Genomic DNA, 26,795 nt, shown 5'->3' on the forward strand with positions numbered 1-26,795 from the left:
AGGCCTTCTACCCACCCACCCACTGCCAGCCATATGTACTCTGACCCCCACAATGCTCAATGTCATGTCACCCGGTCCATTCATGTAACAAACTAAACACAGGAATTATTTGCATGATCTCGCGCGCGCACACACACACACACTGACCACTTTAAATGTTGAAAAACCCGGTAATGTGGTTTGGCACCGTTCCTTCACAGTCCTCATATCCCAGCTTCTTGGCCTCGTATATCTCTAAATGCTAGCTAGTGTGAATAACTTAATGCTCTCCTGATAATTTTTTAACATTTTCTGGACAGAGGTTTATCAGAAGTAATGAGAAGGTAACACTTTTTCGACTATTGTGGTACTATAATACCACAGACATGAACATGTCTGTGGTATTCATATCCATGGACCTCATCAGCATTTGCGTTATGGTCACCAGTTAAGTATGCAACCCCCTAAATTTTGGAATATTTTTTTATTATACTTGTATAAATTGACAAAATTTGTTAAAGCGGAAATTACAGCAGACATTTTTAATTTTCAAATAAATGGGTGGGCACAACAGATTTTTGTTCATGGCATGAATTTTTTTTACTGGAACTTTTGTATACAAATGTAGACATATTCTAGTTATTAAACACATGATCCCATCTCACTGGGTCTGCTGATGCATCTGTACATTTTACATGTCATTTCTTGTTAATATTTCAACCTGCCTGAGGAAAAAAAAGATGCATATTAATATTAGGCATACAAGCAGCACACCAAAGCTTGTTGCATCTTGCAAAAAAAATCTGTGGAAATGCAGATCTAAGTATAGGCAGTTTAGCTGTAATGTTTGCTGATTTACCAGTGTATGCAATGTTTTGAAAAACAAAGCTATGCAAAACTTACTGTAGTTTCATAAAATATTAATTACCAGCCTGCATGCTGTTGCAATGTTTTTTTTTTACTTGGGCATATTTACCTAGACATTTGTTGTAAGGTAACTGAAAGATGGAAATATCTAACACAAAGGCTGTCTGTTTCGTTGTTAGTACCAGCTACAAAGTTTAAAAGTTCCAATAATGGTACAGAATTGTTCCACATTAATGTATATAGATGTGTGTACATGTATAAATTTAACTTGCCTACAACAAAGTGTGATGCCACCAGCCTATGCACACGCATTTAGAATTTATTTTTTTATGGTCCAGTATAGTAAATTGTAAATCTTGGAAGCATTGGTAAATGCCAGATTAGCAGTACACTACATTTGATACAGTGCACTGCAAAAAAAAAAAAAAAAAAAAAAAAAACGATGCACTTGTCAGCTAAATTCGTAACTTTAGTGGATACATTATATTGTAACCTCGAGCTGTTGGTAGTGACGGGTGGGTAAGTGATGCTGCCACACCTTATAGTTCCTTATTATTAAACTTAAAATTAAAACTGTTACTGTACAAAATCATAAATGATTACCCATGAGAGATTTATATTATCATGAAAGTTGTTACAAAATTATCTTGTCATGTTAAGAAAAGGATTCATTAGATTTGACCTGTATAAAGGAGAGAGAAAACACTGCTCAATGCCACAGTCTGCACTCCGGGTCATGACCCAGATTTTGTGGTCGTCCGGCAGTGTACAACATTCTGTTTTAAGAGACTACCAAGCTGTATAAAAATGTAACTCAGTATATCTAGTCACTATTAAAACATTAAAATAATTGGGCACACTAAAACATTACAATACTGTTGCTAAAAATGACCTTGTATGAGTGTTCTATAAAGGTTCTTGACATGAGAATTCCGACAGACATGGCAAATCACAACAAACAATTGTCAAAATTATAGAAATAGTATAGTCTATTTACAAGACAGCAAACATCAAATGCAGCAGACTAACTGTACTGCTGCACAAGAATACCCTTTATGATAGTCCTTGCATCAACCCTGGCATCATGGTGTTTGTCCCCACTTGTAATTTTTTGTTCTAAATTTTCTAAAAGACCGTAGATAAATATAAGATGCAAATTATCTTGGCAGTGCATAGTTCCTATTTAATAATGTAAAATATATCCATTTCTCCAAATCTGATGGAGGGTAAGAACATTTGACCTGGAACAGCCGAGATATGGCTAGGTTGACGATGGTTGCTCTTAAATGGTTGAAATTCTGTAGTTTATGATCTATTATTAGTGATAGTCCACTCCTCGAAGTTCTCTAAAGTATAGCAGTTGCAGAGAAGTATGGCATTAATCATTAGAATTATAGCAAGATAAATTTTAACCTGGTATGACAATGCAAAACAAATAATGATTTCAAAATGAAGTATTAAAACCTAATGGTGGACATAGTTACCAAGTCTCGGCTCTGACCACTGCCAACAGTGCCTTTGAAGGATTTTGTAATTATAGCATAACGTCACTTAAGGGGAGATAAGCTGATTAAAAGGTTTCGGCACAAATAATGGAGATTGCCTTAATTATATACTGGAAATGCAATTAAATGGTTCGCTCTGCAGGTGTTTTGCCACTGAAAAACTGTTGCACTGCTATAGGTTAGAGGCAAACTTCAGACCCTCTACAATGAACACGCAACATCCGCCTACTGTAGAGTTGATAATGCTATAAAACAAAGGCATTAATATTTTATTGTAAAACTCGCCAGGTTATACAGCAACTTTATAACAAGTAATAAGAGGTGCTGATCAACAGCAAACGAAGATGAAAGTTGTTGCATCAGTATTGTTCATGCAACATGTTATTAGCTGTTTAAGAAGCATGTTTGTACTTAATCAAAAATTTGATTTTGTTCATTTTAAATGACCTACTAGTATGAAAGAAAGATGTACTTGAAACCCTCCAACTATTGGATACTAAACCAGTTTATATACAGTTTATATATGTAGTCTTTGACACTTATGAATTCAGGAGTATATACATATATAATTTTATATTATATATGTATATCTATGCACAATTACACCTGGGAATGAGAAGTCGCCTAAGAAGACGTAGATAGCTGGACAGAGAACTGGAGTTCATCCTGTCTGAGGAGACAACGAAGGCCTCTTTGTCCTGTGTTACTTGTTATGGAAGAAACAATTGGTCGAAACTACCTTACATTCGCTTGTACTACACAAACGCATTTTTACACGGATCCCACCACACACTCCTGGGCTCTTACTGCTGGGCGTGTAAACACTGTGTTTCCATCAACGCCATGGTCTCTTGCATAAGAATTGTTCATTAACACAAGTGTTGGGGCTTTCATACATTTATGCCCAAAATGTCTCTTGAATTTGTGTAGTAAAAGTTTGCATAGTTAAAAGGTGTTGTCGTCGGGTCGTTTACGACAATTGCGGCACACGAGGATTATCACTGCCACGGCCACTACAGTGCCACCAGCGGCACCAAGCCCCAGAGCTACATAGTTGAACTTGGATCCTGTACGAGAGAAGCAGATCTCTGGTGCTTCATCATGTTGGGCAGCGCCAGAACTATTACCCGGACAGTTGCGAACACCATTGCATACCAAGTCGTCATGGATACAAGCCGCCTGTCCGGGACACACAAATTCACACTCGCCTGGTGCCATAAGTTTTGAAGTCATGACAGTGCCATCGCTGTTTCTTGGCAACTCAAATAATTCTGTCCAAGTCAATTTAAAGTTGGAGTGACCTGGAGCTGAGGATTTAAAGTGTATAATGATGGCACCCTCTGTCAAGTCGCGGGCCTTAAGGATGCTGGCCTTCGATTCGTCAACTGTGTCACCTTTCTCACAGATAGTAAATTCGGGCCGGTCACGGCCAGGCAGAAACACTTCAATAACTTCCAACGTGCAGTCATTTAGAGAGAAATCGAGCTGGTCTACATACAGCCAGACATCACGCTCTTGTTTTACCCTCAGCTCCCAGATACAATGAACATCCTCTCCATATCCACCGTACACATATGGTTCGTATTTTGGATAGATGATATTGCCCTCGGTGGAGGCCGGTATGACCGTAGGACCACATATGGGACTGTGGATAAACTTGTATGTGCCCTCAAATATTGGCGATGTTGACTTGAAGTAGTTTTGCATAGCATGACGATGATCAACATGCATCTCAAGAGTAAGTGATGGTCCATTAGAGACGATACTAGGAGGAAGACGGTTTCCCGAGAGCCAATTGTCGCAAATGCAAACATTGGTCCCATTTCGAAAAGGATCGATAATTTTCAGCTTGTCTACTTTGTCATTTAGGCAATCCATACAATCGTCGTCATTATGTTTGAAGTTTGTAGAATTAATAGTTAAGAGTATACGACGATACTGATAGCGTGGGGCTTTGAAGTGGTAACGACATAAGACATCTTCATCGGTCTTATAAAGCAGTGTGTTGAGGGGTGACCCAAACTTGCCCTCAGGCCTCACAAATGACTCGAAGAGTTCATCACAAAGCGTATCCTCTACGGGTTTTCCATAATGTGTATTGTTGAAGAAGTCATATTGAGCCCAATAATACAATGAAGATCCATCGTAACTTCCTGTGCGACTCTCAAATTTCACAAACATGGCACTTCCTGACGATATAAAATCATGCTTCTCCAATGGCCGAGAAAATGTATCGCAAAACATCTTCATAATACGAGCATCATCCTCATGATCAGAGTCGTAGATGATCAAAGTTTCGCCACAGTCGCCATCATAGGGGCGTATGGGAGCCTCAATGGGACGCACCCGAAAAGAAGGGAAATACATCCTAACCACTTCGTCAGGCCGTCCACGAATTAAGTAAGAGCAGGAAGTTCCTGGTGGATACCAATGAGCCAAGGAGAGAAAGATAGATTCCTGTCCTCGTTCAACTGTGTCGCTGGAGAACACCCAGTCACATGTCCCATTCCGTGATCCACTAGACTCTACATGACCAGGCCAGTTGCCCACGTTGAAGTGGAATCCAGTATTGAGGAAAGGACCAGCAGGGGATGATACGAATTCTACCATCACGTCTTGACCTGAACCAATGATAGAGTGAGGAAAACGGCCCATCCCACAAAAGGTGCCGATAAGAGCTGCGTCTTCATTCTTGCCGTCGTAGACACGGATGAAGTCGAAGGGGCAGTTAGTGCTGAGTGGGCGCATAGGGCACATCATGGGGTTCTCACAGCGCTGGCCGTCCACATTAAACTCTTCGTTCTCAATGTAAAGCTTGATGAAGGGCATGCGAGTGTTGAGGTAGTACTTGCAATGCAGGTTGCGTGGGTACACGCTTGGGTATCCAGGTGACTGCACAAAACATGACTGCAGCTTACAGTCTGTGAAGACCCTCTCACAGTAGGTGCCCGGAACCACCTCCCCTCGGCGATATGGATACAGCACTGGGTTGGGCCCAAATCTTCCATACACCTGAAATAAACAGTCATTTTATAATTAAATGCTAAGAAAATCAATAGGCAGCATGTCACTTCATCTATAATCATGCACTATCGTACCCAAAAATGTGTATGCTAAGTATTAATCGAGACCAAGTTTTATGCATTCACAAATATTCTGTTCTGGAATTCTACATGAAAAAAGAAAATAAGTTGTAACAATCTAAATATCGGGATATGACTACAAATATGACTGGGACCTAGCAAAATTTGACTTGTATCTGCTAAAGATGGGAAAACAGCCAATGTTGTACTTCAGTCACCAAGAGATGTGAAGGGTAAAGACCAAGAGAACACTGCAAGAGTCAACCACAAATAAATGAGCGTTGGCACAGTAAAAGTAAGAGCCGGGTATGCCTTAGAGCATATACAATTGAGTAAAGCTTCGCAATGAAATTGTCCATTTATCGTCTCTGGTGGAATATAAGTTCGATCAGGGAAAAATAGCGTAAACTCCATCAGCAGATTTTGACCCATCTGCAAACAGTAATAAGTAATTTTACAGAAAGTAATTTTTTTTTTTAATCAAGACAGTATATTTTAGGTTCCGAAAGTGAATTTGTACAGAATCAAAAACACATTTGGCTAAGCTTTAAGATGTTTTAGGGGAAAAATGCTCACATCAGTCCTCCCAAAAAGGTAAGATAATTATCAAGAGAGCAGTAAACCAGTATGTCTATATAGCACTTTAAGGGAATATGAGGACAAGGAACTGGGATATGAAGATGGGGGAACGGAACGGTGCCCAACAACTTTGACCAGTGAAGTTCGAACCACAACCCTTCAAGATGCTAGGCCATCGCTCCACCGACCAGTTCAAATGCACCATAACACCTCCCAAATATATGTGAAAATAAAGTTAGGAATGTTGCCACAAGTTACAAAATCCTATATCAAGCCTTTCACCAAAGAGTTTGAGAGACTGCACAAATAGTATCAACAAATCTTTTAAACGGCGGAAAATGTGTTTGCGTTCGTGCCATGTTTAGTATTGCTCGGGGGGGGGGGGGGGGGGGTAGTTAGGGTATGTTTAGTATTGCTCCGGGGGGGGGGGGATAGTTAGGGTATGTTTAGTATTGCTCGGGGGGAATAGTTAGGGTATGTTTAGTATTGCTCGGGGGGAATAGTTAGGGTATGTTTAGTATTGCTCGGGGGGGGGGGGGTGTAGTTAGGGTATGTTTAGTATTGTTCTGGGGGGGGGGGTTAGTTAGGGTATGTTTAGTATTGCTCGGGGAGGGGTAGTAAGGGTATGTTTAGTATTGCTCGGGGGGGGGGGGTGTAGTTAGGGTATGTTTAGTATTGCTCGGGGGGGGGGGGGGTGTAGTAGGGTATGTTTAGTATTGCTCGGGGGGGGGGGGGTAGTTAGGGTATGTTTAGTATTGCTCGGGGGGGGGGGGGGTAGTTAGGGTATGTTTAGTATTGCTCGGGGGGGGGGGTAGTAAGGGTATGTTTAGTATTGCTCGGGGGGGGGGGTAGTTAGGGTATGTTTAGTATTGCTCGGGGGGGGGGGGGTAGTAAGGGTATGTTTAGTATTGCTCGGGGGGGGGTGTAGTTAGGGTATGTTTAGTATTGCTCGGGGGGGGGGGTGTAGTTAGGGTATGTTTAGTATTGCTCGGGGGGGGGGGTGTAGTTAGGGTATGTTTAGTATTGCTCGGGGGGGGGGGTGTAGTTAGGGTATGTTTAGTATTGCTCGGGGGGGGGGGGTGTAGTTAGGGTATGTTTAGTATTGCTCGGGGGGGGGGGGGTAGTTAGGGTATGTTTAGTATTGCTCGGGGGGGGGGGGGTAGTTAGGGTATGTTTAGTATTGCTCGGGGGGGGGGGGGTAGTAAGGGTATGTTTAGTATTACTCGGGGGGGGGGGTGTAGTTAGGGTATGTTTAGTATTGCTCGGGGGGGGGGGGGGTGTAGTTAGGGTATGTTTAGTATTGCTCGGGGGGGGGGGGGGTAGTTAGGGTATGTTTAGTATTGCTCGGGGGGGGGGGTAGTTAGGGTATGTTTAGTATTGCTCGGGGGGGGGGGGTAGTTAGGGTATGTTTAGTATTGCTCGGGGGGGGGGGGGTAGTTAGGGTATGTTTAGTATTGCTCGGGGGGGGGGGTAGTTAGGGTATGTTTAGTATTGCTCGGGGGGGGGGGTAGTAAGGGTATGTTTAGTATTGCTCGGGGGGGGGGGAGTTAGGGTATGTTTAGTATTGCTCGGGGGGGGGGGGTAGTTAGGGTATGTTTAGTATTGCTCGGGGGGGGGGGGTGTAGTAAGGGTATGTTTAGTATTGCTCGGGGGGGGGTAGTTAGGGTATGTTTAGTATTGCTCGGGGGGGGGGTAGTTAGGGTATGTTTAGTATTGCTCGGGGGGGGGGGGGTGTAGTTAGGGTATGTTTAGTATTGCTCGGGGGGGGGGTGTAGTTAGGGTATGTTTAGTATTGCTCGGGGGGGGGGGTAGTTAGGGTATGTTTAGTATTGCTCGGGGGGGGGGGGGTAGTAAGGGTATGTTTAGTATTACTCGGGGGGGGGGGTGTAGTTAGGGTATGTTTAGTATTGCTCGGGGGGGGGGGTAGTTAGGGGATGTTTAGTATTGCTCGGGGGGGGGGGTAGTTAGGGGATGTTTAGTATTGCTCGGGGGGGGGGTAGTTAGGGTATGTTTAGTATTGCTCGGGGGGGGGGGGTGTAGTAAGGGTATGTTTAGTATTGCTCGGGGGGGGGGTAGTTAGGGTATGTTTAGTATTGCTCGGGGGGGGGGTAGTAAGGGTATGTTTAGTATTACTCGGGGGGGGGGGGGGGTGTAGTTAGGGTATGTTTAGTATTGCTCGGGGGGGGGGTGTAGTTAGGGTATGTTTAGTATTGCTCGGGGGGGGGTAGTTAGGGGATGTTTAGTATTGCTCGGGGGGGGGTAGTTAGGGTATGTTTAGTATTGCTCGGGGGGGGGGGTAGTTAGGGTATGTTTAGTATTGCTCGGGGGGGGGGGGGTGTAGTAAGGGTATGTTTAGTATTGCTCGGGGGGGGGGTAGTTAGGGTATGTTTAGTATTGCTCGGGGGGGGGGGTAGTAAGGGTATGTTTAGTATTACTCGGGGGGGGGGGTGTAGTTAGGGTATGTTTAGTATTGCTCGGGGGGGGGGGTGTAGTTAGGGTATGTTTAGTATTGCTCGGGGGGGGGTAGTTAGGGGATGTTTAGTATTGCTCGGGGGGGGGGTAGTTAGGGTATGTTTAGTATTGCTCGGGGGGGGGGGGGTAGTTAGGGTATGTTTAGTATTGCTCGGGGGGGGGGGGGGGTAGTAAGGGTATGTTTAGTATTGCTCGGGGGGGGGGGGTGTAGTTAGGGTATGTTTAGTATTGCTCGGGGGGGGGGGGGGGTAGTTAGGGTATGTTTAGTATTGCTCGGGGGGGGGGGGGTAGTTAGGGTATGTTTAGTATTGCTCGGGGGGGGGGGTTAGTTAGGGTATGTTTAGTATTGCTCGGGGGGGGGGGGGTAGTTAGGGTATGTTTAGTATTGCTCGGGGGGGTAGTTAGGGTATGTTTAGTATTGCTCGGGGGGGGGGGGGGTAGTTAGGGTATGTTTAGTATTGCTCGGGGGGGGGGGGGTAGTTAGGGTATGTTTTGTATTGCTCGGGGGGGGGGGGGTAGTTAGGGTATGTTTAGTATTGCTCGGAGGGGGGGGTGTAGTTAGGGTATGTTTAGTATTGCTCGGGGGGGGGGGGGGTAGTTAGGGTATGTTCAGTATTACTCGGGGGGGGGGGGTAGTTAGGGTATGTTTAGTATTGCTCGGAGGGGGGGGTGTAGTTAGGGTATGTTTAGTATTGCTCGGGGGGGGGGGGGGTAGTTAGGGTATGTTTAGTATTGCTCGGGGGGGGGGGTAGTTAGGGTATGTTTAGTATTGCTCGGGGGGGGGGGGTTAGTTAGCGTATGTTTAGTATTGCTCGGGGGGGGGGGGGTAGTTAGGGTATGTTTAGTATTGCTCGGGATGGGGGGGGGTAGTAAGGGTATGTTTAGTATTGCTCGGGGGGGGGGGTAGTTAGGGTATGTTTAGTATTGCTCGGGGGGGGGGGGGGGTAGTAAGGGTATGTTTAGTATTGCTCGGGGGGGGGGGGTAGTTAGGGTATGTTTAGTATTGCTCGGGGGGGGGTAGTTAGGGTATGTTTAGTATTGCTCGGGGGGGGGGGGTAGTAAGGGTATGTTTAGTATTGCTCGGGGGGGGGGTAGTTAGGGTATGTTTAGTATTGCTCGGGGGGGGGGGTAGTAAGGGTATGTTTAGTATTGCTCGGGGGGGGGGTAGTTAGGGTATGTTTAGTATTGCTCGGGGGGGGGGGGGGGTAGTAAGGGTATGTTTAGTATTGCTCGGGGGGGGGGGGTAGTTAGGGTATGTTTAGTATTGCTCGGGGGGGGGGTAGTTAGGGTATGTTTAGTATTGCTCGGGGGGGGGGGTAGTAAGGGTATGTTTAGTATTGCTCGGGGGGGGGGTAGTAAGGGTATGTTTAGTATTGCTCGGGGGGGGGGGGGTAGTTAGGGTATGTTTAGTATTGCTCGGGGGGGGGGTGTAGTTAGGGTATGTTTAGTATTGCTCGGGGGGGGGGGGTTAGTTAGGGTATGTTTAGTATTGCTCGGGGGGGGGGGTAGTTAGGGTATGTTTAGTATTGCTCGGGGGGGGGGGTAGTTAGGGTATGTTTAGTATTGCTCGGGGGGGGGGTGTAGTTAGGGTATGTTTAGTATTGCTCGGGGGGGGGGGGTAGTTAGGGTATGTTTAGTATTGCTCGGGGGGGGGGGGTAGTTAGGGTATGTTTAGTATTGCTCGGGGGGGGGGGGTAGTTAGGGTATGTTTAGTATTGCTCGGGGGGGGGGTAGTTAGGGTATGTTTAGTATTGCTCGGGGGGGGGGGTAGTTAGGGTATGTTTAGTATTGCTCGGGGGGGGGGGGTAGTTAGGGTATGTTTAGTATTGCTCGGGGGGGGGTAGTTAGGGTATGTTTAGTATTGGTCGGGGGGGGGGGTAGTTAGGGAATGTTTAGTATTACTCGGGGGGGGGGGGTAGTTAGGGTATGTTTAGTATTGCTCGGGGGGGGGGGGTAGTTAGGGTATGTTTAGTATTGCTCGGGGGGGGGGAGGGGGTAGTTAGGGTATGTTTAGTATTGCGGGTGATATTTGTGAGAGTCGAGGAGGATTTAGAGAATCTAAAATACTAAGAGTCGATAGCCCCATTAATATCTACTCTGGTAACCTTAAACAGAATACCAAAACGACTTCTGTGTCAGAAGCGCTCTCTCCTGTGGAACATTACTCCTCATGAACATCTTTCTACTTGTTCCCAATGTAAACAATGGGAACCGTTGTTTACAATGCCGACCATCTATGTCCTCCCAAAAATGGTAGAACCAATGCTCTAAACACGCTTTTTATTTTTTTTGACTACTCATACACTCTTAATTTTCAAGCCAAGGCGCGGTCAATTTGCGCACTAACTGATTGCTCTACGACACTGCAGTTTGGTGGTTGCAGAAACTATAAAGTATTACAACTCTCAGGACGGCACTCTTCTGTTTCTTGAGGCTTCCAGAGTATGACAAGGTTCGGCACATTATTCTTTATAGAGAACTGATAAGCAGAAAAAAGTCTATTTCTAGATGAGAATATTTGATAAAAAAATGTGTAATAGTTCTGAAATAGAGTGAAATCTTGTCTGGAAACTTAAAATGGGTAAAACAGAGTCGTTTAACTATTTGCTGTATATCTTCTTTAGTTACAGTAGAGCTGGCTTCCGTATAGACAGTACTAAGGTAGTTAAACCTATGATCTCGTTCTATTAGCACAAACTAAACACTATGTAGAAAAATGAGAGGACTATGAGAGAATACAACCTCACGTATTATCCAGACTTGACCTAAATCTACTATTAGGCACAAAGATTAAAAGAAAAAAATCATAAAATCATCTGGACATTTTGATACCTAATCAAAAGTTATTTAACAGTCACTGTCTCAGTGTGAATAGTTGCGAATTATGGGACCTGCGAAATGCCGACTTTGATAAACTAAATTATGACTGAAGGAAAGGTTTAAGACGTATGTAGGTGCATGACTCCTTCCTCGTACCCGATGCTCACTTATATCCTTTTTTTCCTGTTACTTCCTTTCGTTTTCCCCTTACCTCCTTCTGTTGCTCAACTCGGGAGTCGAAGCTGAAGTAGGTCTCCTCTGTGAAGTTAGTGACTGTGAAGATGATCTTGACGAAGGAGGTCTCAGAGATGAAGGTGCGAGTCTGCTCTATCTCCCCACAGAACATACCTGGGGTCTTCCTGTTGGACACCTCCGTCTGTGCGTTCCCGTCCACAATCTGTTGACGGGTAATACCGTTAGACGTCTGTCTGTTGAAGGTTGGTGGTGTGTACTGGTAGATAAAACTACGAAAAAAGGTCAAGTTTATCTGTGGGCAGTGAACTTTTTTAGACATCAACCTTCTCGACACCAATAACGTGGGCAAGTTATTGTTGACCGAAAGCAAAATCCCAACTGATGACCATGTCACGATGGCACCTAAGACCATATGACCAAGAATATGCATGTAATCAAGTACCATATTGAGTGGACATTTATAATAATCTGTCAATCACAAGACACTGTTCTAAAAAGTTAAAAAATTACATAATCCGCATTTTAGCTTTTCACAAGTTCCTCCCTCAACTATGAATCAAAAGGTGCGACATGTGACACGCAGACAGATGTTCCTCTTACACAGAGAGCAATGTTGACACTCCCACCACACGGGGGCAGCCTCACGTGTACACTGTTGTGTCGTTATATTTACAGTATTATATAATGGAGGAAGTCAACTTCTCTGAAAATGGTAATTCTATCCACTTGGTGCCATCCAGGTGCTCATAGCCACACTTACGTACCCCACAACAAACTCACTAACTCTTGAGTATCTACTTACTGCTAGGTGAACATTAGGTGAAAGGAAATGTGCCCAACTATTTCTGTCCCGCGCGGAATTTTCGATTGTGAGTCGAGGACGAATCCGACTGTACTACCGAGACCCCTGAATGAAGCTTATGCAAGTCCCGCCACTCAATGTCGAAGGAATATTCCTGTACATTTACATATCAACCGTTCTTCTGTTATTCGATAGTCCCAAAGTCTGACCTTTTGTCAATCCATCTGGACCGTCCAATTTCCCTTAGTTCTCGCGTTAATACTTTAAACACCTAAAATGATGCGCCCGTGTCATACTGCAAAGTCCGCGTGTGTGTTATTGGGCTCACTCGTCCCCACAGGCGCCACCTTCGTCACCGCTCACAAATCCCTCAATACCAACGCTCTCAATTTCTCTATCAGTGTTCCTAGGCTTATGGAAATCAATTATATTTTATCACATATGGTCGTACTTACATCATAAGTTGATATTACAATCGAATTTGAGTTACACGGCTCCTTCATAACGGTGAGGAGCAAGAGCCCATGCCGGCGAGACGCTGACATGTTTACAAGAAGTAAACCATAGATGGAGCGGCCAAAACATGACAGACAAGACTCGCATATCACTTCACCACACCGCGCAGACGACGTCGCGAAGACCTATAACTATAGTCTGCTCTTCGGAACTGTGGGGAGGTCCGGGGCTGGCGCTGGAAGAATCATGATCATAGGAAAGTATTCACAACGGCTTTGACGCGTCGACCCGGCGCGCTTCCAGCGCTTCTACTGACATACACTCACAACCTGTCCTCAGGTCAGGCTCAAGCAGCCGCCGTCCTCCCCTACCACCAGACGCATTCATACATTTTTACGTATTGTGCATTATAAATTATTAATATTAATACATATTAAAGTTCCATATACTTTGACGAAGGTTGGGCGTTTAGGTTTTCTTGGCGATTATTTGTATCTGAAGTACGTGGGTGGAGCATTTACAGCGTTGTGATTTGAACAGAGGTTGTCAGCGAAGCATTGTTCAAGAAATCGCACGTCATCGGTTGTGAGTCGCGTGTAAACTATTTTTTATTCATAAACGGGATTTGGCGGCTGCATCGCTTCAACATTGGTCTGTGTTGATGAGGACAGGCGGCATAATGATCGACCAACGATTAGAACAGAGGACACGAGCAAAGCACTGTTCGAGAAATGTTCGAACCTCATCAGTTTGAGTCGCGTGTTGAGCTTTTTTGATTCATTAACAAGGGGTTTGGCGGCAAGATTACCGAGCAGTTGGCCATTGTTTATGACGGGGTGATCAACTGCGGGAGTGTTATTAAGGCCACTACAATACCTCTATGACTACCCAGCATGTATACCAGCATGGTACATGTATAGTCCATGAATACAATAAACTCTTAGTTTGTATACACCCATAAGCAGGGTACACCTCTCCGTCTATACATATCCCTGAGTATACGTGCAGAGAGCCAGAATTTGCAAAACATGTAGTGAATCGTCTTGTTAAAAGAAAATAGTTTATTATTCGTTATGTTGGTGATCCAGGTTAAACAATATAACAAGTTACTATGTAAAGCTTTGACACAGACATGACTCAGTGACCTTACTATAAAATCCAATGGCCTTACTATAAAATATAGTGTATTACTGATACTACAATGTTGAGAGCGTGACTGCTTGTCACGCTCTCAACATTGGCGGTGGGTCACATTTTGCCCAAACCCCCCTGCAGTTTTCAAAATATCCCAAACATCCCAAATTCGATACCCGAGCCATATTTTGGAGCCAAATTCTGACTCTCTGCACGTATTCGCAGTTTGAAATTCCGACTTTTTATACCGAAAATATGCCAATTACTGAAAGCGGCGGTGGGTCACATTTTGCCCAAACCCCCCTGCCGTTTTCAAAATATCCCAAACATCCCAAATTCGATACCTGAGCCATTTTTGGGAGCCTAATTCTGGCTCTCTGCACGTATTCGCAGTTTGAAATTTCGACTTTTTATACCAAAAATATGCCAATTACTGAGAGCGGCGGTGGGTCACATTTTGCCTAAACCCCCCTGCAGTTTTCAAAATATCCCAAACATCCCAAATTCGATACCTGAGCCATTTTTGGGAGCCTAATTCTGGCTCTCTGCACGTATTCGCAGTTTGAAATTTCGACTTTTTATACCAAAAATATGCCAATTACTGAGAGCGGCGGTGGGCCACATTTTGCCTAAACCCCCCTGCAGTTTTCAAAATATCCCAAACATCCCAAATTCGATACCTGAGCCATATTTTGGAGCCAAATTCTGGCTCTCTGCACGTATTCGCAGTTTGAAATTCCGAATTTTTATACCGAAAATATGCCAATTACTGAGAGCGGCGGTGGGTCACATTTTGTCCAAACCCACCTGCAGTTTTCAATATATCCCAAACATCCCAAATTCGATACCCGAGCCATATTTTGAAGCCAAATTCTGGCTCTCTGCACGTATTCGCAGTTTGAAATTCCGACTTTTTATACCGAAAATATGCCAATTACTGAGAGCGGCGGTGGGTCACATTTTGCCTAAACGCCCCTGCAGTTTTCAAAATATCCCAAACATCCCAAATTCGATACCTGAGCCATATTTTGGAGCCAAATTCTGGCTCTCTGCACGTATTCGCAGTTTGAAATTCCGAACTTTTATACCGAAAATATGCCAATTACTGAGAGGGGCGGTGGGTCACATTTTGTCCAAACCCCCCTGCAGTTTTCAATATATCCAAAACATCCCAAATTTGATACCGGAGCCATATTTTGGAGCCAAATTCTGGCTCTCTGCACGTATTCGCAGTTTGAAATTCCGACTTTTTATACCGAAAATATGCCAATTACTGAAAGCGGCGGTGGGTCACATTTTGCCCAAACTCCCCTGCAGTTTTCAAAATATCCCAAACATCCCAAATTCGATACCCGAGCCATATTTTGGAGCCAAATTCTGACTCTCTGCACGTATTCGCAGTTTGAAATTCCGACTTTTTATACAGAAAATATGCCAATTACTGAAAGCGGCGGTGGGTCACATTTTGCCCAAACCCCCCTGCAGTTTTCAAAATATCCAAAACATCCCAAATTTGATACCTGAGCCATATTTTGGAGCCAAATTCTGGCTCTCTGCACGTATTCGCAGTTTGAAATTCCGACTTTTTATACCGAAAATATGCCAATTACTGAAAGCGGCGGTGGGTCACATTTTGCCCAAACCCCCCTGCCGTTTTCAAAATATCCCAAACATCCCAAATTCGATACCTGAGCCATTTTTGGGAGCCTAATTCTGGCTCTCTGCACGTATTCGCAGTTTGAAATTCCGACTTTTTATACCGAAAATATGCCAATTACTGAGAGCGGCGGTGGGTCACATTTTGCCTAAACCCCCCTGCAGTTTTCAAAATATCCCAAACATCCCAAATTCGATACCTGAGCCATATTTTGGGGCCAAATTCTGGCTCTCTGCACGTATTCGCAGTTTGAAATTCCGAATTTTTATACCGAAAATATGCCAATTACTACTAGCGGCGGTGGGTCACATTTTGTCCAAACCCCCCTGCAGTTTTCAATATATCCCAAACATCCCAAATTCGATACCCCAGCCATATTTTGAAGCCAAATTCTGGCTCTCTGCACGTATTCGCAGTTTGAAATTCCGACTTTTTGTACCGAAAATAAGCCAATTACTGAAAGCGGCGGTGGGTCACATTTTGCCAAACCCCCCTGCAGTTTTCAAAATATCCCAAACATCCCAAATTCGATACCTGAGCCATATTTTGGAGCCTAATTCTGGCTCTCTGCACGTATTCGCAGTTTGAAATTCCGACTTTTTATACCAAAAATATGCCAATTACTGAAAGCGGCGGTGGGTCACATTTTGCCCAAACCCCCCTGCAATTTTCGAAATATCCCAAACATCCCAAATTCGATACCTGGGCCATATTTTGGAGCCAAATTCTGCCTCTCTGCACGAATTCGCAGTTTGAAATTCCGACTTTTTATACCGAAAATATGCCAATTACTGAAAGCGGCGGTGGGTCACATTTTGCCCAAACCCCCCTGCAGTTTTCAAAATATCCTAAACATCTCAAATTCGATATCTGAGCCATATTTTGGAGCCAAATTCTGGCTCTCTGCACGTATTCGCAGTTTGAAATTCCGACTTTTTGTACCGACAATAAGCCAATTACTGAAAGCGGCGGTGGGTCATATTTTGCCCAAACCCCCCTGCAGTTTTCAAAATATCCCAAACATCCCAAATTCGCTACCTGAGCCATATTTTGGAGCCAAATTCTAGCTCTCTGCACGTATTCGCAGTTTGAAATTCCGACTTTTTATACCGAAAATATGCCAATTACTGAAAGAGGCGGTGGGTCACATTTTGCCCAAGCCCCCCTGCAGTTTTCAAAATATCCCAAACATCCCAAATTCGATACCTGAGCCATATTTTGGAGCCAAATTCTGGCTCTCTGCACGTATTCGCAGTTTGAAATTCCGACTTTTTGTACCGAAAATAAGCCAATTACTGAAAGCGGCGGTGGGTCACATTTTGCCCAAACCCCCCTGCAGTTTTCAAAATATCCCAAACATCCCAAATTCGATACCTGAGCCATATTTTGGAGCCTAATTCTGGCTCTCTGCACGTATTCGCAGTTTGAAATTCCGACTTTTTATACCATAAATATGCCAATTACTGAAAGCGGCGGTGGGTCACATTTTGCCCAAACCCCCCTGCAATTTTCGAAATATCCCAAGCATCCCAAATTCGATACCTGGGCCATATTTTGGAGCCAAATTCTGCCTCTCTGCACGAATTCGCAGTTTGAAATTCCGACTTTTTATACCGAAAATATGCCAATTACTGAAAGCGGCGGTGGGTCACATTTTGCCCAAACCCCCCTGCCGTTTTCAAAATATCCCAAACATCCCAAATTCGATACCTGAGCCATATTGTGGAGCAAAATTCTGGCTCTCTGCACGAATTCGCAGTTTGAAATTCCGACTTTTTATACCGAAAATATGCCAATTACTGAAAGCGGCGGTGGGTCACATTTTGCCCAAACCCCCCTGCAGTTTTCAAAATATCCTAAACATCTCAAATTCGATACCTGAGCCATATTTTGGAGCCAAATTCTGGCTCTCTGCACGTATTCGCAGTTTGAAATTCCGACTTTTTATACCAAAAATATGCCGATTACTGAAAGCGGGGGTGGGTCACATTTTGCCCAAACCCCCCTGCAGTTTTCAAAATATCCCAAACATCACAAATTTGATACCCGAGCCATATTTTGGAGCCAAATTCTGGCTCTCTGCACGTATTCGCTGTTTGAAATTCCGACTTTTTGTACCGAAAATAAGCCAATTACTGAAAGCGGCGGTGGGTCACATTTTGCCCAAACCCCCCTGCAGCTTTCAAAATATCCCAAACATCCCAAATTCGCTACCTGAGCCATATTTTAGAGCCAAATTCTGGCTCTCTGCACGTATTCGCAGTTTGAAATTCCGACTTTTTATACTGAAAATATGCCGATTACTGAAAGCGGCGGTGGGTCACATTTTGCCCAAACCCCCCTGCAGTTTTCAAAATATCCCAAACATCACAAATTTGATACCCGAGCCATATTTTGGAGCCAAATTCTGGCTCTCTGCACGTATTCGCTGTTTGAAATTCCGACTTTTTGTACCGAAAATAAGCCAATTACTGAAAGCGGCGGTGGGTCACATTTTGCCCAAACCCCCCTGCAGTTTTCAAAATATCCCAAACATCCCAAATTCGCTACCTGAGCCATATTTTGGAGCCAAATTCTAGCTCTCTGCACGTATTCGCAGTTTGAAATTCCGACTTTTTATACCGAAAATATGCCAATTACTGAAAGCGGCGGTGGGTCACATTTTGCCCAAACCCCCCTGCAGTTTTCAAAATATCCCAAACATCCCAAATTCGCTACCTGAGCCATATTTTGGAGCCAAATTCTAGCTCTCTGCACGTATTCGCAGTTTGAAATTCCGTCTTTTTATACCGAAAATATGCCAATTACTGAAAGCGGCGGTGGGTCACATTTTGCCCAAACCCCCCCTGCAGTTTTCAAAATATCCCAAACATCCCAAATTCGCTACCTGAGCCATATTTTGGAGCCAAATTCTGGCTCTCTGCACGTATTCGCAGTTTGACATTCCGACTTTTTATACCGAGAATATGCCAATTACTGAAAGCGGCGGTGGGTCACATTTTGCCCAAACCCCCCTGCAGTTTTCAAAATATCCCAAACATCCCAAATTCGATACCTGAGCCATATTTTGGAGCCAAATTCTGACTCTCTGCACGTATTCGCAGTTTGAAATTCCGACTTTTTATACCAAAAATATGCCAATTACTGAAAGCGGCGGTGGGTCACATTTTGCCCAAACCCCCCTGTAGTTTTCAAAATATGCCAAACATCACAAATTTGATACCCGAGCCATATTTTGGAGCCAAATTCTGGCTCTCTGCACGTATTCGCAGTTTGAAATTCCGACTTTTTGTACCGACAATAAGCCAATTACTGAAAGCGGCGGTGGGTCATATTTTGCCCAAACCCCCCTGCAGTTTTCAAAATATCGCAAACATCCCAAATTCGCTACCTGAGCCATATTTTGGAGCCAAATTCTAGCTCTCTGCACGTATTCGCAGTTTGAAATTCCGACTTTTTATACCGAAAATATGCCAATTACTGAAAGCGGCGGTGGGTCACATTTTGCCCAAGCCCCCCTGCAGTTTTCAAAATATCCCAAACATCCCAAATTCGATACCTGAGCCATATTTTGGAGCCAAATTCTGGCTCTCTGCACGTATTCGCAGTTTCAAATTCCGACTTTTTGTACCGAAAATAAGCCAATTACTGAAAGCGGGGGTGGGTCACATTTTGCCCAAACCCCCCTGCAGTTTTCAAAATATCCCAAACATCCCAAATTCGATACCTGAGCCATATTTTGGAGCCTAATTCTGGCTCTCTGCACGTATTCGCAGTTTGAAATTCTGACTTTTTATACCATAAACATGCCAATTACTGAAAGCGGCGGTGGGTCACATTTTGCCGAAACCCCCCTGCAATTTTCGAAATATCCCAAGCATCCCAAATTCGATACCTGGGCCATATTTTGGAGCCAAATTCTGCCTCTCTGCACGAATTCGCAGTTTGAAATTCCGACTTTTTATACCGAAAATATGCCAATTACTGAAAGCGGCGGTGGGTCACATTTTGCCCAAACCCCCCTGCCGTTTTCAAAATATCCCAAACATCCCAAATTCGATACCTGAGCCATATTGTGGAGCAAAATTCTGGCTCTCTGCACGAATTCGCAGTTTGAAATTCCGACTTTTTATACCGAAAATATGCCAATTACTGAAAGCGGCGGTGGGTCACATTTTGCCCAAACCCCCCTGCAGTTTTCAAAATATCCTAAACATCTCAAATTCGATACCTGAGCCACATTTTGGAGCCAAATTCTGGCTCTCTGCACGTATTCGCAGTTTGAAATTCCGACTTTTTATACTGAAAATATGCCGATTACTGAAAGCGGCGGTGGGTCACATTTTGCCCAAACCCCCCTGCAGTTTTCAAAATATCCCAAACATCACAAATTTGATACCCGAGCCATATTTTGGAGCCAAATTCTGGCTCTCTGCACGTATTCGCTGTTTGAAATTCCGACTTTTTGTACCGAAAATAAGCCAATTACTGAAAGCGGCGGTGGGTCACATTTTGCCCAAACCCCCCTGCAGTTTTCAAAATATCCCAAACATCCCAAATTCGCTACCTGAGCCATATTTTAGAGCCAAATTCTGGCTCTCTGCACGTATTCGCAGTTTGAAATTCCGACTTTTTATACTGAAAATATGCCGATTACTGAAAGCGGCGGTGGGTCACATTTTGCCCAAACCCCCCTGCAGTTTTCAAAATATCCCAAACATCACAAATTTGATACCCGAGCCATATTTTGGAGCCAAATTCTGGCTCTCTGCACGTATTCGCTGTTTGAAATTCCGACTTTTTGTACCGAAAATAAGCCAATTACTGAAAGCGGCGGTGGGTCACATTTTGCCCAAACCCCCCTGCAGTTTTCAAAATATCCCAAACATCCCAAATTCGCTACCTGAGCCATATTTTGGAGCCAAATTCTAGCTCTCTGCAGGTATTCGCAGTTTGAAATTCCGACTTTTTATACCGAAAATATGCCAATTACTGAAAGCGGCGGTGGGTCACATTTTGCCCAAACCCCCCTGCAGTTTTCAAAATATCCCAAACATCCCAAATTCGCTACCTGAGCCATATTTTGGAGCCAAATTCTAGCTCTCTGCACGTATTCGCAGTTTGAAATTCCGACTTTTTATACCGAAAATATGCCAATTACTGAAAGCGGCGGTGGGTCACATTTTGCCCAAACCCCCCTGCAGTTTTCAAAATATCCCAAACATCCCAAATACGATACCTGAGCCATATTTTGGAGCCAAATTCTGGCTCTCTGCACGTATTCGCAGTTTGAAATTCCGACTTTTTGTACCGAAAATAAGCCAATTACTGAAAGCGGCGGTGGGTCACATTTTGCCCAAACCCCCCTGCAGTTTTCAAAATATCCCAAACATCCCAAATTCGATACCTGAGCCATATTTTGGAGCCTAATTCTGGCTCTCTGCACGTATTCGCAGTTTGAAATTCCGACTTTTTATACCAAAAATATGCCAATTACTGAAAGCGGCGGTGGGTCACATTTTGCCAAACCCCCCTGCAGTTTTCAAAATATCCCAAACATCCCAAATTCGATACCTGAGCCATATTTTGGAGCCTAATTCTGGCTCTCTGCACGTATTCGCAGTTTGAAATTCCGACTTTTTATACCAAAAATATGCCAATTACTGAAAGCGGCGGTGGGTCACATTTTGCCCAAACCCCCCTGCAATTTTCGAAATATCCCAAACATCCCAAATTCGATACCTGGGCCATATTTTGGAGCCAAATTCTGCCTCTCTGCACGAATTCGCAGTTTGAAATTCCGACTTTTTATACCGAAAATATGCCAATTACTGAAAGCGGCGGTGGGTCACATTTTGCCCAAACCCCCCTGCAGTTTTCAAAATATCCTAAACATCTCAAATTCGATATCTGAGCCATATTTTGGAGCCAAATTCTGGCTCTCTGCACGTATTCGCAGTTTGAAATTCCGACTTTTTGTACCGACAATAAGCCAATTACTGAAAGCGGCGGTGGGTCATATTTTGCCCAAACCCCCCTGCAGTTTTCAAAATATCCCAAACATCCCAAATTCGCTACCTGAGCCATATTTTGGAGCCAAATTCTAGCTCTCTGCACGTATTCGCAGTTTGAAATTCCGACTTTTTATACCGAAAATATGCCAATTACTGAAAGAGGCGGTGGGTCACATTTTGCCCAAGCCCCCCTGCAGTTTTCAAAATATCCCAAACATCCCAAATTCGATACCTGAGCCATATTTTGGAGCCAAATTCTGGCTCTCTGCACGTATTCGCAGTTTGAAATTCCGACTTTTTGTACCGAAAATAAGCCAATTACTGAAAGCGGCGGTGGGTCACATTTTGCCCAAACCCCCCTGCAGTTTTCAAAATATCCCAAACATCCCAAATTCGATACCTGAGCCATATTTTGGAGCCTAATTCTGGCTCTCTGCACGTATTCGCAGTTTGAAATTCCGACTTTTTATACCATAAATATGCCAATTACTGAAAGCGGCGGTGGGTCACATTTTGCCCAAACCCCCCTGCAATTTTCGAAATATCCCAAGCATCCCAAATTCGATACCTGGGCCATATTTTGGAGCCAAATTCTGCCTCTCTGCACGAATTCGCAGTTTGAAATTCCGACTTTTTATACCGAAAATATGCCAATTACTGAAAGCGGCGGTGGGTCACATTTTGCCCAAACCCCCCTGCCGTTTTCAAAATATCCCAAACATCCCAAATTCGATACCTGAGCCATATTGTGGAGCAAAATTCTGGCTCTCTGCACGAATTCGCAGTTTGAAATTCCGACTTTTTATACCGAAAATATGCCAATTACTGAAAGCGGCGGTGGGTCACATTTTGCCCAAACCCCCCTGCAGTTTTCAAAATATCCTAAACATCTCAAATTCGATACCTGAGCCATATTTTGGAGCCAAATTCTGGCTCTCTGCACGTATTCGCAGTTTGAAATTCCGACTTTTTATACCAAAAATATGCCGATTACTGAAAGCGGGGGTGGGTCACATTTTGCCCAAACCCCCCTGCAGTTTTCAAAATATCCCAAACATCACAAATTTGATACCCGAGCCATATTTTGGAGCCAAATTCTGGCTCTCTGCACGTATTCGCTGTTTGAAATTCCGACTTTTTGTACCGAAAATAAGCCAATTACTGAAAGCGGCGGTGGGTCACATTTTGCCCAAACCCCCCTGCAGCTTTCAAAATATCCCAAACATCCCAAATTCGCTACCTGAGCCATATTTTAGAGCCAAATTCTGGCTCTCTGCACGTATTCGCAGTTTGAAATTCCGACTTTTTATACTGAAAATATGCCGATTACTGAAAGCGGCGGTGGGTCACATTTTGCCCAAACCCCCCTGCAGTTTTCAAAATATCCCAAACATCACAAATTTGATACCCGAGCCATATTTTGGAGCCAAATTCTGGCTCTCTGCACGTATTCGCTGTTTGAAATTCCGACTTTTTGTACCGAAAATAAGCCAATTACTGAAAGCGGCGGTGGGTCACATTTTGCCCAAACCCCCCTGCAGTTTTCAAAATATCCCAAACATCCCAAATTCGCTACCTGAGCCATATTTTGGAGCCAAATTCTAGCTCTCTGCACGTATTCGCAGTTTGAAATTCCGACTTTTTATACCGAAAATATGCCAATTACTGAAAGCGGCGGTGGGTCACATTTTGCCCAAACCCCCCTGCAGTTTTCAAAATATCCCAAACATCCCAAATTCGCTACCTGAGCCATATTTTGGAGCCAAATTCTAGCTCTCTGCACGTATTCGCAGTTTGAAATTCCGTCTTTTTATACCGAAAATATGCCAATTACTGAAAGCGGCGGTGGGTCACATTTTGCCCAAACCCCCCCTGCAGTTTTCAAAATATCCCAAACATCCCAAATTCGCTACCTGAGCCATATTTTGGAGCCAAATTCTGGCTCTCTGCACGTATTCGCAGTTTGACATTCCGACTTTTTATACCGAGAATATGCCAATTACTGAAAGCGGCGGTGGGTCACATTTTGCCCAAACCCCCCTGCAGTTTTCAAAATATCCCAAACATCCCAAATTCGATACCTGAGCCATATTTTGGAGCCAAATTCTGACTCTCTGCACGTATTCGCAGTTTGAAATTCCGACTTTTTATACCAAAAATATGCCAATTACTGAAAGCGGCGGTGGGTCACATTTTGCCCAAACCCCCCTGTAGTTTTCAAAATATGCCAAACATCACAAATTTGATACCCGAGCCATATTTTGGAGCCAAATTCTGGCTCTCTGCACGTATTCGCAGTTTGAAATTCCGACTTTTTGTACCGACAATAAGCCAATTACTGAAAGCGGCGGTGGGTCATATTTTGCCCAAACCCCCCTGCAGTTTTCAAAATATCGCAAACATCCCAAATTCGCTACCTGAGCCATATTTTGGAGCCAAATTCTAGCTCTCTGCACGTATTCGCAGTTTGAAATTCCGACTTTTTATACCGAAAATATGCCAATTACTGAAAGCGGCGGTGGGTCACATTTTGCCCAAGCCCCCCTGCAGTTTTCAAAATATCCCAAACATCCCAAATTCGATACCTGAGCCATATTTTGGAGCCAAATTCTGGCTCTCTGCACGTATTCGCAGTTTCAAATTCCGACTTTTTGTACCGAAAATAAGCCAATTACTGAAAGCGGGGGTGGGTCACATTTTGCCCAAACCCCCCTGCAGTTTTCAAAATATCCCAAACATCCCAAATTCGATACCTGAGCCATATTTTGGAGCCTAATTCTGGCTCTCTGCACGTATTCGCAGTTTGAAATTCTGACTTTTTATACCATAAACATGCCAATTACTGAAAGCGGCGGTGGGTCACATTTTGCCGAAACCCCCCTGCAATTTTCGAAATATCCCAAGCATCCCAAATTCGATACCTGGGCCATATTTTGGAGCCAAATTCTGCCTCTCTGCACGAATTCGCAGTTTGAAATTCCGACTTTTTATACCGAAAATATGCCAATTACTGAAAGCGGCGGTGGGTCACATTTTGCCCAAACCCCCCTGCCGTTTTCAAAATATCCCAAACATCCCAAATTCGATACCTGAGCCATATTGTGGAGCAAAATTCTGGCTCTCTGCACGAATTCGCAGTTTGAAATTCCGACTTTTTATACCGAAAATATGCCAATTACTGAAAGCGGCGGTGGGTCACATTTTGCCCAAACCCCCCTGCAGTTTTCAAAATATCCTAAACATCTCAAATTCGATACCTGAGCCACATTTTGGAGCCAAATTCTGGCTCTCTGCACGTATTCGCAGTTTGAAATTCCGACTTTTTATACTGAAAATATGCCGATTACTGAAAGCGGCGGTGGGTCACATTTTGCCCAAACCCCCCTGCAGTTTTCAAAATATCCCAAACATCACAAATTTGATACCCGAGCCATATTTTGGAGCCAAATTCTGGCTCTCTGCACGTATTCGCTGTTTGAAATTCCGACTTTTTGTACCGAAAATAAGCCAATTACTGAAAGCGGCGGTGGGTCACATTTTGCCCAAACCCCCCTGCAGTTTTCAAAATATCCCAAACATCCCAAATTCGCTACCTGAGCCATATTTTAGAGCCAAATTCTGGCTCTCTGCACGTATTCGCAGTTTGAAATTCCGACTTTTTATACTGAAAATATGCCGATTACTGAAAGCGGCGGTGGGTCACATTTTGCCCAAACCCCCCTGCAGTTTTCAAAATATCCCAAACATCACAAATTTGATACCCGAGCCATATTTTGGAGCCAAATTCTGGCTCTCTGCACGTATTCGCTGTTTGAAATTCCGACTTTTTGTACCGAAAATAAGCCAATTACTGAAAGCGGCGGTGGGTCACATTTTGCCCAAACCCCCCTGCAGTTTTCAAAATATCCCAAACATCCCAAATTCGCTACCTGAGCCATATTTTGGAGCCAAATTCTAGCTCTCTGCAGGTATTCGCAGTTTGAAATTCCGACTTTTTATACCGAAAATATGCCAATTACTGAAAGCGGCGGTGGGTCACATTTTGCCCAAACCCCCCTGCAGTTTTCAAAATATCCCAAACATCCCAAATTCGCTACCTGAGCCATATTTTGGAGCCAAATTCTAGCTCTCTGCACGTATTCGCAGTTTGAAATTCCGACTTTTTATACCGAAAATATGCCAATTACTGAAAGCGGCGGTGGGTCACATTTTGCCCAAACCCCCCTGCAGTTTTCAAAATATCCCAAACATCCCAAATACGATACCTGAGCCATATTTTGGAGCCAAATTCTGGCTCTCTGCACGTATTCGCAGTTTGAAATTCCGACTTTTTGTACCGAAAATAAGCCAATTACTGAAAGCGGCGGTGGGTCACATTTTGCCCAAACCCCCCTGCAGTTTTCAAAATATCCCAAACATCCCAAATTCGATACCTGAGCCATATTTTGGAGCCTAATTCTGGCTCTCTGCACGTATTCGCAGTTTGAAATTCCGACTTTTTATACCAAAAATATGCCAATTACTGAAAGCGGCGGTGGGTCACATTTTGCCCAAACCCCCCTGCAATTTTCGAAATATCCCAAGCATCCCAAATTCGATACCTGGCCATATTTTGGAGCCAAATTCTGCCTCTCTGCACGAATTCGCAGTTTGAAATTCCGACTTTTTATACCGAAAATATGCCAATTACTGAAAGCGGCGGTGGGTCACATTTTGCCCAAACCTCCCTGCCGTTTTCAAAATATCCCAAACATCCCAAATTCGATACCTGAGCCATATTGTGGAGCAAAATTCTGGCTCTCTGCACGAATTCGCAGTTTGAAATTCCGACTTTTTATACCGAAAATATGCCAATTACTGATAGCGGCGGTGGGTCACATTTTGCCCAAACCCCCCTGCAGTTTTCAAAATATCCTAAACATCTCAAATTCGATACCTGAGCCATATTTTGGAGCCAAATTCTGGCTCTCTGCACGTATTCGCAGTTTGAAATTCCGACTTTTTATACCAAAAATATGCCAATTACTGAAAGCGGCGGTGGGTCACATTTTGCCCAAACCCCCTGCAGTTTTCAAAATATCCCAAACATCACAAATTTGATACCCGAGCCATATTTTGGAGCCAAATTCTGGCTCTCTGCACGTATTTGCTGTCTGAAATTCCGACTTTTTGTACCGAAAATAAGCCAATTACTGAAAGCGGCGGTGGGTCATTTTTTGCCCAAACCCCCCT

At 44.0% G+C, this 26,795-nt stretch overlaps 1 protein-coding gene across 1 annotated transcript in view; it reads right to left on the reverse strand.

The window, feature by feature from the left end:
• Positions 1 to 2,606: 2,606 nt before the first annotated feature.
• Positions 2,607 to 26,795, reverse strand: part of LOC123770302 (cubilin) — a 70,296-nt gene continuing 46,107 nt past the window's right edge. The window contains exons 3-4 of the mRNA XM_069339555.1: positions 11,517 to 11,702; positions 2,607 to 5,363 (exon numbers count right to left, since the gene is read on the reverse strand). Of these exons, the coding sequence (XP_069195656.1) occupies positions 3,297 to 5,363; positions 11,517 to 11,702 (2,253 nt within the window). The 3' untranslated portion in view covers positions 2,607 to 3,296. The remainder of the gene's footprint in view (positions 5,364 to 11,516; positions 11,703 to 26,795) is intronic.

Source organism: Procambarus clarkii, chromosome 42, assembly GCF_040958095.1.
Source record: "Procambarus clarkii isolate CNS0578487 chromosome 42, FALCON_Pclarkii_2.0, whole genome shotgun sequence".
In the NCBI taxonomy this organism is placed as follows: Eukaryota; Metazoa; Arthropoda; class Malacostraca; order Decapoda; family Cambaridae; genus Procambarus; species Procambarus clarkii.